At 41.2% G+C, this 12,668-nt stretch overlaps 1 protein-coding gene across 1 annotated transcript in view; it reads left to right on the top strand.

Annotated features, from left to right (window-relative positions):
• Positions 1 to 12,668, top strand: part of LOC120044420 (teneurin-2-like) — a 203,608-nt gene that overhangs the window by 126,468 nt on the left and 64,472 nt on the right. The window contains exon 6 of the mRNA XM_038989068.1: positions 9,715 to 9,939. Within this exon, the coding sequence (XP_038844996.1) occupies positions 9,715 to 9,939 (225 nt within the window). The remainder of the gene's footprint in view (positions 1 to 9,714; positions 9,940 to 12,668) is intronic.

The raw sequence follows: 12,668 nt of genomic DNA, 5'->3' as shown, positions 1-12,668 counted from the left end.
TGATCTAAACACAATTTGACTGACCCCATAGCGAGAGCATAATGGCAGTAAATGTATACCGGAGACACTTGCTGCAAAGGCAGCATAACAAAGAGAGAGATAGGAGTTGCCTAGTTGACCACACGGGAGGTACAGACAAATCCACTCCCTATAATGACACCATGAGCTCACCTTTACGCACCAGCCCGCCCCTCTGCAACATTTGTACTGGACACTAACTGCATGGCTCTTTGTCAGTTTGCCTGCGCGTAATTCATGGTAACGTTAGTGCACTGTAGCGCTGAAGATTTAAGTTGGATGTCTGTCTTCGTTTCGATGCAAACACATCAGCAACCAGACAAAGCTACTGCCGCGGATGCTAACAACCTCAGTTTCGCGCCTTTCACTGTCTTCTCTTGCTGCACGTCTGTGTAGCCGACACAGAACACAACGCTCTTTGCTGATGCTGGAAAAATGTCTACCTCCCTTGCATGAGTAGAGCAGAAACCGAGTTCGCAGCATGGTGAAAAGCAAAGGTAAGCCGAATAAATCGACTTATATTTCTTGCTGTGTGTGGTTCATTCAACTATGCCTGGATGTTGTTAAAATAATATTAGGCGGTTTTTGTGTTCCCTCTGGATATGGTTTTAAAGTTGGTTGACATATGGGGGTGCATCTGTCGTGAGATATCCAATTTCAGCCCGTTGAGTTTTTTGGAACTGAATTTTGGTCTGAATTCTGACTCCCATCCCATGATAATGTCAGCGTCTTTTGGAATAAATCATTCCAACATCTGCTTTTTAGGATGTAGTGTAGGATTAGAGCTGTATGCAATCTATTCTGTATTAGGGCTTCATCTAGCAACAACCTGGTTGCTTTTCATATTTTAATTTTGTATTAGTTTTATTTTACGTCACATAAACCCCTTTATCATAATTGAAGGGTCTTATGTAACCTATATACAATTTAGGAACTTCGTTTTGATATGTGTTCGAAATTGTGCATCATCTACACTCTTAAGGGCATTTTAAATGTGTGTGTGCATTTAATTAGGTTGATGAACGTTGTTTGATTTTGTTGTTAGAATAATCGTGACGTTTTAATGTAGTCTAGGGACACTCCCAGAACAACTGATTGCAATCAGTAAGGGGGAGTGGTTGGCAGCTTAAAATGCTAAATTATTCTACATTCTTCCTCAAATAATCAGCATTTTCCGATATAGTCCACCTGTTATTAAATATTTGTGTTTTAGCATTCTTCGGTTATTGTCAGTCTCAGGAAAATGTATATGTAACCAAATATCCATCTACCACTGAGAATCTGATTTACTAATCATCAACGTCTATTGCACCATCTTCTATATCTATTTTAGGACATGCCCTGTGATGTGTTTTGAATTTGAAGATATATACTTTTTATATGTTCTGGATTTTGGCTGATAATGTTTTTACAGTGGATTTCCAACAGCTCTTGTTTGGCCTACATAAAGTGTTTACATAAATGCTTTCAGGGAGCTTGATATATATATAAAAAAAACTTTAGACACATACTCATTAGCATGTTCTATCTTTACAGGGCTGTAACACTCGTGCCTCTTTTACTCCTTTTTACCATAACTACTATCTACGTAGGAGTGTTTTCATCACTGTCTGTGTTTCGTGTCACTAGGCAATATTCTTATTGAGCTGCTTTTTCCTTCTCCGCCTCTTTTCAGGTCAACTCAGTGCCCATGTCTCAAAGGCTGATAATGTCATTACTAATTGACATGTTGGACTGTCCAATTCATAGTGCATTACTCTAATATATTTTAGTTATGGGGGGGGGGATTGATAGAGTTACGTATCACAATATTTGTTTTGAACGATATTATATCAATATTTGACTCCAAGTATCAATTTGTAAAAATCGATATGCCAAAAAACTTGATTTGTCATCCTATAGCTTGTTCTCCATCTTCTTTTTAAATAGTGAGCCAACATGTTTTCTTCACTTTTATTTCCATGGCCGATCAAAATAAAAAATCTCGAATTATCGAATCGCAATACATATAGAATTGTGAGAATTGCATTACATATTGTATCGGCACCTAAGTATCGTGATAATATCATATCGTGAGGTCCCTGGCAATTCCCAGCCTTGATATATTCTGATATGTGCCCTCACCACACGGAGGCATCCCTTCTCAAAGCATCTGCCAAGTTTGCAAAGTCCTAGCTGGAGAGAGAGGTAGCGAGAGAGAGAGAGCTGCTTGGAGAGTTAACGTTATACAGAAGGCTTGCTTATTGTTGGAAATGTAGGGTACTATGTGGGAGCCAAACTATATCTCTGAGAGGTGTAAATATGGTTAACTTGGTGATTATAGTACTCTAAAGCTATATTCTTAGACATCCTATATGTGGGACATAGGCTTTTGAACCATTTCTCACTTAATAAGTCAAAATGAGCAATACCCTACTAAGACATTCACTGTTATCAGTGTATGGATTAGCCCGAAAGGGGAATAGTTAGTGCTGGGTTGATGACACTTGTAATAAATGCATTAGCAATGTAGGAAAAACACTAATGATTTAAACACTAAGGATCTCATTTACAACTAGAAAAGAAAACATAGTGCGTAAGTGGAGAAAAATGTATGACTTCCTTTGGTTGGAGAGGCTCGATATACCTGCTCTTCATGAATACTGGAGTGTGTGTATCACCGACTATCCTTGAACTGTCCAAGGAAGGAGCACACTTCGGTTTTTCAAGGCAGTGTTTATTCTGTGTTAAGTGAAGTGAGTACATGCTCATGTCTGATTGGGCATTACGTACAGTACAGCCAAGTAAATGTGCACCATACGTATGTGCGTGGGGGTGTAGGAGAGGGAAAGACAGACAATGCCTAGCACATGTATGTTTGTTTGTGGTGTGCGTCAGTGCTGCAGGGTATTGCCACATCCACTGTGGGGCTCTGTAGGGGGAGCTGTGCAGAACAACATCAGCCAGCCTGCTCCTCGGGGTCAGATGATGCAAAGAGGAGCAGCGTTTGCCTCAGTGTGCTGTGTGTGCTGATCCCAGAGCCTGGAGTAGTGGGGCTGATCCTACTACTGGCTGGCCTAGCGCTGCGTGTCACACAGCAATGGCCCTGTCACCTTGCAGCCTGGCGCAGTCACAGTGCCCAGTGGGCTGCTGGTCACTAATGACCTGTGTCCTGCTGCTGTCCCCAGGACCAGACGTAGGGCCCCCTGGACACTGATGTTAACAGTTGTCAGATGGCTAATATGTGACTGGCATTTGCCTCTGGGATTCAGCTAAAACATTCTGACATTTATTTTATAAGGCACTATAAAGGTTTAGGAGGGGGTTGTGTGACTGTGTGTGTGTGTGTCTGCATGCATGCATGCGCGTGTGTGTGTAATTTGTGCAGCTCTAGGCTTGGGCGATATACTGTTTATACCGAATACTGGGGTATTCTGAAATACCTACAGAATGATTTTCAATACCGACCACTGTTTATAACTATACGTATAACTATAAGAAATCTAAGATGTGTCAAATAAATTATGTTGTTTTCTAACTTGCTAGCTAGCTAAGTGGCTAGATGTCAAGACTAAACTTCTTGGTTACAGCAGAGACATTCCAGCCTGAGTACCAGTCACTTTAGCTAACAACTCCTTGTCACTCCTTGTCATTGCCAAAGAGCCTGACCTTTCTGCCATATTCAAATATGAACATTCTATCATTAATGAACTCAAGGAACAACAGAGGAGTTGATCCTGATTCGATAACCCTCACAGCGCTCATCCAATAACAACAATTACCCAAATATTGGCATTCAATCACTTTTTTCTCTCCACAGACCACGTTGGTATCTGGTTGCTAAGCAGCCATTTTTTGTTTATCCAGACTAAACCAGTCTGTCAAAAGATTCTAGCTCTAAATTCTCTAAATACATACTGCAAACCACAAAACCTATTTGATTTGATTTTAAGCCTCAAAATACAACAACTTGTCTAGCTAACAGCGGTTTGTTTTTGACTTTATAATTCTATTTTTGAGGCTCAACATGTTGTCATGGAAAATATTAATGTTATTTTCAACAACTCTGCATTAAATCCAACTGCATATTGAACGTTGAGATTGCCGAAAGGCCAGTCTCTTTTGCAATGACATGGTGTGGCAAGGAGTGGAATGTTAGCTAAAAGACTGGTACCCAGACTAGAGACATTCAATTCCCTCCTGGATGAAGATCCCTGTTGCCTAAATATTTTTGTGCGTAAAAATAATAATACATTGAAATTTTCCCCCTTGTGTGCTTTTCCGATAATACCGTATACCCTGGGATGGTACAGAAACTTAGTGATGGTAGGAAAATTTGGATACTGCCCAACCCAAGCATGCATGCCTACATACCTGGCCTCAGAGCATTTCGTATTATTCTGTATGTAAATCCATGACACTCAATTTAGTATGATATGTTATGTTTGGTATAGTTACGTAAGACAGATAGTCAATTACGGAAAAAACAAAAGGAGGGTGGTTGGATCGGGGTGGTTGCCAAAGATTGTGAGTTTGAATCATCACGCACAATTTTGGCATTTGAGCTAATTAGCAACTTTTGAACTACTTGATACTTTTTTGCTACTTAGCATGTTAGCTAACCCTTCCCCTAACCTTAACCCTTTAACCTAACTCTGAAACTTAACCTTAACCCCGAACCCCTAGCCTAGCTAACGTTAGCGAGGTAGCTAACGTTAGCCACCTAGCTAGAATTTTTAACATATCATATGCTTTGTATATTGGTAACATATTGTACGTTTTGAGAATTCGTAAATTGAAATTGAATTGAAATTCGTAACGTATACAAAATGGTTGATGGACATCCACAAATGAATTACATACCATACGAAACTGTAACATCATACTAAATGAAGTGTCTTGGATTTCCCCATACAGGATAGTAGGAAATCCTCTGAGACCAGGTTGGTCTGTTAACAAGCCTTTTAGTTGTCTTTTCATTTGGTTCAAATTACATGTTTACAGTGCAATATGTTGATTTGAGTAAATGAATGAAGATGGTGGTGTCTTTGTGATAAAAGTGCATCCTCTGAGGCCAGTGACTCAAACTCATTGCCATTGAGACCTGCTTCAAATAAAACTCAAAGCAATATGGTGTGTCTTTGACAAAATCTCTCTCCCCACTTCAAAGGCATCGGTTCATTTGAGTAATTCCCTTATTTTGGGATTATGAGTGCTTTCGGTTGGTGGCATAGGAAAAACACTTTCTCCAAGTGAACAATCACAAGACCCCTAAAATCAGAGAGAGAGTGAGAAAGTGGCAGAGAGAGGGAGAAGAATTGAGGCATGCAGATTTGCAGGTTCTAAGAAAACAAACAAACAAAAAAAAGCTGTGATTTTTATGCGGAATGTGTTGTCAGGGGGGAGAGGCTGCTCTCATTGGTTTGGAATGGAATCTAATTTCTCACTGCTTTGATCCTGTGTGAGGGCAAAGAGTTCTTAGGACTCCAGATTGGGAGGGGGGGGCAGAAAAATAGGAGGGGGGGGTGTAACAGTATGGGGAGGGGGGAGGCTCGAGGATGAGTCGGCGTATAGAAAAGTAAGACCGTTTCTAAAAAACTTTTGCGACACCGGATAAAAATAGTGCCTGAATGGAAGCATCCTACTTCAAAGGCAGCGATGTAATAAGTCATTTATACCGTACATATATTAAAAGGCAACAGCTGATGGCGGAAGTGGATCTTTAAGTGGCGCTTTGTTCTGTGTGATGGAGAGCCGAGTCAGCACATCTTAACCCGTTTCCCAGCTGTCTTTATAATGAAACATACAAGGATAGAAAGGGAGATGATAGTGATATTATTGCTCAAGTCTGGTTTTCCGATGTGCTTTGCAGCTGAGCCTAAGTCTTGGTTCTTGCCTCCCTCCTGCTGTGCCACATTGCCATGTTCTGGGCTAATCTGTACATCAGCAGCAATACACACACAGGACAGTAGGAGGGATGTGGGTTTGCTGCTGAGGTGGCTGCTGTGTTGTTTGTGCTGCCGGATTTAGCAAACACTCCAAAACCATCCGTGTTTCTGTTGGGTTGAGGAGGGGTAGCTAGGTTGATGAGGGAGGGAGGGAGTTGATGGATGAGGGTCAACTTGTTGTGACGCCGGTGTCGTGTCATCTCGTATATCATAGCACACATATATCACCATATCACATTGTGGTGGATCGTTTCACCCATTTGCTCGAATGAAATTGAACAACTGAGCCGACATTGAAATCACACAATGCTCCATAGAGTTGTCTCCATGGCTGATGAGAACAAAGTTGGATTTTCATTTCAATTTGGACATGGAGATGCCACTACTGCTTGTTGTTAAGGGACCACATGCGTTTGAGAAACTGTTTGTGAAACTGTTTGTGGTTGTGAGATCACAGGGAGAGGCAGTCTGAAGAGATGACTAGCCGGTGCCGTGTGTATAATAGTGGCCTGGTGGTGCCTGTGGTGATGACTGGCCGGTGCAGTGTGTATAATAGTGGCCTGGTGGTGCCTGTGGAGGAAACAATAGGATCAAATCAACAGCAATCCGAGGCCATGTTGGTTTAGACAGTTATAGAGAAGAGCCACACAGAGATTAATAAGTGCATGAGATGGAGGCAATGGGAAGTTGAAGATTTTGGTGGTTGGGGGCCATTTATCTTCCACCATTTTACCTTGTAAATGGTGAAAATTATTTGAGAAATAAAGTGTGGTTTCATGTGAACGATGGTGCCTGGGCATGGGGCTACTGGGGCTGTGAATGTGCTGAGGATGCAGCAGGGAGCCATCCCAGTCACGGGGAGTGATGACACAAAGAGGCCGTGACAAAATGGAGTCAGGCCGATTGGAGCCAGTTCTTTTCAGACCACGCTGAATGTTGTTGCGTGAAAAGGACTTGGCCCAGGAGAGAGGGGGCAGTGAGGGATAGAAAGGTGCTTTTATGGAGCCCCCACATCTGGATGCTATACCTAACAGGGGCTCAGAGTGGCACAGTGGTCTACGGTACTGCATCTCAGTGCAAGAGGCGTCACTACAGTCCCTGGTTCGATTCCAGGCTGTATCACATCCGGCAATGATTGGAGTCCCATAGTGCGGCGCACAATTGGCCCAGCGTCGTCCGAGTTTGGCCAGGGTAGGCTGTCATTGTAAATAAGAATTTGTTCTTAAACTGACTTGCCTAGTTAAATAAAGGTTAAATAAAAAATGTAAACATATCAGGCAATAGAAAGAAAAGTACTGTACTACTTGGTCCAAAAATACATTATAAAAAGCCTAGCGTTCATTTACATTTGAGCTGCATATTAAACAATTTATGGTGCACATCAAAGCCCGCAGCAATCAAAATACCAACATAATCAGATGCTCATATGTAATGCAAGGCGCGTTAGGTAGTGTGATGTATCTTCAAGTGACATTTCGTGAAGTAATCTTTGTCGACTTGTCACATTAGAGCTGGCTTGTCCTCACTTTCTCTCTCTCTTTCTTGCACCTTCTTGATGTCAGCGTTTGGAGCCGTGTTAAACGTGACAAAGAGGACAGAGGCGAGGAGCTTTGCTTTCTTTTGGTCCTCTAGTTTTGTTTTGGTGTGTGATGTAGGAGGACACTGATATGATACATCTCTGCAAATGTCACAGCTAGACCTGCTGTGTGTAGACAGCCTCAGCAGGAGTCAGCGAGGAGGAGAGAGGAGAGGGGGGGGGGGGGGGGAGGCCCTGTGTGTTTGCTTCCCAACATTTTATGTGACTCAGAGGACAGGGACGCTAACAGCAGAGGATAAGGCTTGAAACAGCGATAACGGCTCCACATGAGCCACAATGAAGGCCTGTGCCAAACATCCACACTGGAATAGGAAATGAGGGCTGTTCTGATACTCTGTGACAGGAACCGATTTCATCCTCCAATCTTCCATTCAGAAAACCTTCCTATTTTATGTTGATGTTCTGATATAGCGGCTAATGCCTGTTGTTGACAGGAGAGGGGGATGAATCCTCATCATTAGAGAGAGATTTGCCCTCTATCGCCGTCCAGCCACTCTCTGCCTCCGCAGTACTGTACTATATGTCCTCTTCCCCTCCACTGCCCATTCCAATGTTCTGCTAGCCTATTTGCTTTGAAGAGTGCTGTGTGGCAGCAAGCTAGTGATGCAATGGTTATCTTCCACTCCGGGACTTTGAAGCAGGCATATATTATTCAGCAAAAGCAGGCCACTTTAAAAAAAAAAAAATGTTTTAACTACACATGACAAGAACTGACATGAAGTCAAAAAATCACCCGGCCTCTATACAAGGACACGTTTGCCAAAGCAGCCGTGGATGTTGGATCTGCCGACTTGCTCAGAGGCAAAAGTGGGTGGCGGTGCTCATGTTATTAGTGAGAGTATTCACACGAGCTGGGAGTGCTTTGCCTTGTACTGACAGTTACAGGGCCTTGGTGACACCATTCCATCACACCACAACAAGGTGTAGGGTTGATAAATGTGTCTGTGAACTTGATGAGCTGCATCAAAACATGCTAATCTGAAAGGACACCATGGATGCGTGGGAGTAGCCCCTTGGAGGGAATCAGCCTTCGTTTCTCCATTGCTGTGTTGGACATAAGTAGGAAAACAGAATATATTAAATGGGAATACTGTAATTGACTGAAATCTGAAAATGGAGCAATAATTTATTTGAGAAATTGGTAGCCTTGAATAAATGTACTTTGCTTACAAATCGTCTTTATTGAAGAATTAGTATTTTATGGAATTTCTAGGCCACGCATGATCATATATGTTTGATCGTTCTCAAAACCCATTATTAATACAATCTCCTTTTGTTGTCTCCTTGAAATGTCCTAATAAGCGAGTTTATGTCCCATTTCACAAGTGAAATACTTGTGGTTAGTGGACATAGTTCCTTTTTACAAAGCAAATATTCGATGGCCTAAAATAGGATGTGAGAAAGGGTTTATTTAGGATGAAACAAAAGGAAACGTAAGGCTACACCTTGGATTTTCTGTTGGGGTCAACCATTTTGCTTTAACCAAATGTTGAACTCTAGTGTTACTGCGGGCTTAATCATGCAAATCAATGCTATTTTCTCAGTGCAATCTGGTTTGGTTGCGAAAGAGATAAAAAAGGAGGTAGATCCCCCGTGACTAAAGAAAATTCTGCACCATCGATGGCACAAAGAATCCTAATGAAAACTCGTATGCTTTCCCTATTTATTTCTCAAGGTCAGAGTCAAACGCAGGAGCTCTTATTTCAAGGCAAATAAAATACCTCACACGATGGTTAATTTAAAAGCCTGCATCAAAGTTGACCTCCTTTCAGTGTGCTGCTATTAAAGAGCAAGGTTATCAGAGCGATTGAAGGAATTGAAAGCCCTGTAATACTTCTCCATTTTCTATATCTCTTTCTTTCTCAATTGTTTCTCTCGTCTTTCATTATCGTTATTTTATGGCTCAGCTGTCAATGGAATTGACAGTCTCCGCTTGAACACATGAATGATGGTAGCCATGAAAGAGATTGACAGTGTGTTTAAAAGAGCATTGTATTGTCATGGAGACGAGATTGTGTAATTTCTAGCACTTCTTCATGTTCAAAGAGGATGCCGCCTATTGTCCTCCTGTAACTTACAATACCAGTGTGCATAGTAACACGTGCCCTCCATCTTCTGTGTGTGTGTGTGTGTGTGTGTGTGTGTGTGTGTGTGTGTGTGTGTGCTCCCCAGGTCGTCCCCTACCTCCCACACCTTCGTCCAGCCTGCTACCCCCTGCCCCACCTCCACCCCCTGGCCCACCCCATCCTGTCCCCCCAGCCATCAGGGAGTGCCAAGTGCCCCTGCTGGACAGCGGCTCCCCCCACGTCATGCTGGACCCCCCTCCTGACGACGAATTCTCCCCCAATTCTTACCTACTCCGGGCCTGCGCACCTCCACCCCAGCCCCCCTCTGCGGGTAAGACCTTCCCCAGCCAATGTAAAGTATCACAGATATGCCATCTACCATGGAATATCTCTCTGTCTCTGTTCACCGTGGTTCAGGGATAGATACAGATTTCTGAATAGTTTAGATTTAGTTTTAAAACCAAAAAGTAAGCGCATAGTGAACGATTATGCCATATCGTTGAAGGTGAAGGACATTCTACAACGATCTTTTGTAATGTTAAAATCATAATGACCCTCAGTCTATTTTTAAAAAATGACTCACTCGCTTCAGGTAGAAAATCAAATGTATATGCTAAGATTGAATTCATTGATATACTGCAATTCCAAATATTTTTCACACGACAAAGAAAGTAGTCATTATGAATTTACAGTTATTTGCTCTTATGTCACCCAAAGTCATAAAAATAGGAAAGAGTTTTGAAAGCAGCTCCTTTGAATCAGAACATATTATTTCCATATTTATAACTACCATTCCATAGTAAATTATGAATCCCTTATCATTCACTCAGTTTCTACCTGTACTTGTGAGACTGGTTGCATATGCAATGAGGAACACACTTAGGGTTTATATTTCCACTCTTCTCTGTGGTTTATTGGATAAAATGATGAAAGCTTATTAGTGTACATTAGTATTTAAAGAAAATACATACATTTTATTTGGCTAAGAATATATTATTTATAAAATGGAAGTTCTGTGTTCATTTTCAGTTCAAAAAAAGCTAACTGGTGAATTTATCAATTCTTTGGAAATTGATAAATATCACAATGGATAAATTGTGGTTTAATAAAGTATTATTAAATTGAAGTAGTATTACATAGAATTATTGAATTGAGTCTGAAATGCAAAAATATGCTTGAAAGATGTTGAATTGAGGGAATTTGTGGAGTTTAATTTCATTTCAATGAGTTCAATCTGTGAAACTGCCCCCCCCCACTGTGAATGTCTATCAAAAAAACTATTAAAAAGCATTAGTCATTAGGAACGGTGTAGAAATAGGCCCACTTAATCCATTTTTGTATTTTCTGCCCGTAATTGCTTTGCCTTTTTCTGCGCTAGCATGAACAAGCAAGAAAATTGTGCGTCTTTGAGTGTGCTTTTGTTCCAAACACCGTGAATGCAGCTGTTAGTTTCTAATCACGTCAGTATTCAGAATGAGAGTTCCTAGGTGACTGAATTCTCCTCAGTGGGTGAGAATGGTGGAAGGAAAGGATTTGAGACGATTACTGCGATGTCAAACAGAGACTCTGCTTGTAGCCGGAGATACAGAGGGGGCTTTGTCTGGCTTTCCGATGGTTTCTCTCATTCTTTTATGTTTTTTTGACTGTACGTTCGACACTAAAGATATAATAGTTGTATATTTATGTCTTCTAAAATGTGGCTAGGAAGCGCAGCTTTTGTGGTTTCATGTTGAAAAGTTCTGGTACTACATTTTCCCTTGATGAAATTGTGTACTGTAGGCTATGTATTTTGCCAGTGCACTTGTTTGTAGGTATCGAATGGTCCAAAAATAGCACAGTTTTACATGGTTTTGTTTATATTTTTAGTGTTGCAAAACTGCTCGGCCTACACGGAAATATGACATTTTTGAAATGCACTCAGTGTGACGTTATAGCCTACGTTTGAATTCCAGCACAGATCCCAAAAAGAATACGTATTGTATAGCTCATTGGTCACGTTGGCTTTACATATATATATTTCCAACCCACTGCGTCTGTGTACCACAAAGTAATAGTACATTATGGAATAATACAAGTAGGAATATTACATTAACCAAATGTTCCTGTTTATGGAGCCGATTTAGCAGGTAACAGATCACTTTTGTGTCCAAAGTTCATTGTCACTGTAGCGACAGGCTATAGATCTGCTCCTTGAAATGGGTCTGTCCTTTTCCTAAGTTGTCTTCTGATCCACATCATCCCATTGCCTTTGAGTTGAAAGGCCACTGACTCCCATTGTTGGGGGTCATGTGTTTTCCTCTGTGAATAGACTGAGGTGACACCTCACTAACTCAGAGAGAAAAATATATATTCTCTGTGCTTGGTCATTCTGGCTCTTTCTGAACCCTCAATGCTCCATGTGACGTCCATTCCCTCTGAGGAGGCAATCAGGAAAGCTACTCTGAGCAATACCTGCCAATAACACAAACAATCATAGAATCAAGTCAACATACGGACGCGTGATGGGAAATAGGGGAATAAATCTCTAAAATAGACCTCCTTCCTCTTCTATGGATCTAAATCAGTAAGTGTTATATCAATATGATAAACGAAAATCGGATTTTGCAAAATCAGTTGGAACCATTTTTTTTGCTGGAACAAGGTCTAGTCTTAATTAGATTAGTCTGTCCTTTAATCAGCCATAAATCTTTATTAAAACCATGGGGGGGGGGTTCAGAATTCGAGAGTAACGTGATTATAGCCAATTTCAATCAACTTTGCATCAGGGCTGAAATTGGTTTACTTTTCAGAGGAGCCACATCAATCATGACGAAGCACACATCAAATAGGTTAGTGAAAAGTTTAGTCCTCTTAAGACAGATATGGTTCTTATTGATTGGGGAATCCACAATTAGATTTTCATTATGGTAGCTTATAGGTCTTGTTTTCAACAGATGCTACTATGTGTATGATATTCCTATTAATTATTGTGTTGGATAATGTATTGCTGCATGGCCTTCTGCTCTTAAAGAGGCTGCGTTTCTGGAGATTTGAGTCTCAGTGTAACATTTCTCCATGCTG

This window comes from Salvelinus namaycush, chromosome 3 (genome assembly GCF_016432855.1).
Source record: "Salvelinus namaycush isolate Seneca chromosome 3, SaNama_1.0, whole genome shotgun sequence".
Lineage (NCBI taxonomy): Eukaryota > Metazoa > Chordata > Actinopteri > Salmoniformes > Salmonidae > Salvelinus > Salvelinus namaycush.
Note: the sequence above shows the minus strand (reverse complement) of the source record. Positions and strands in the feature narration are given on the sequence as shown.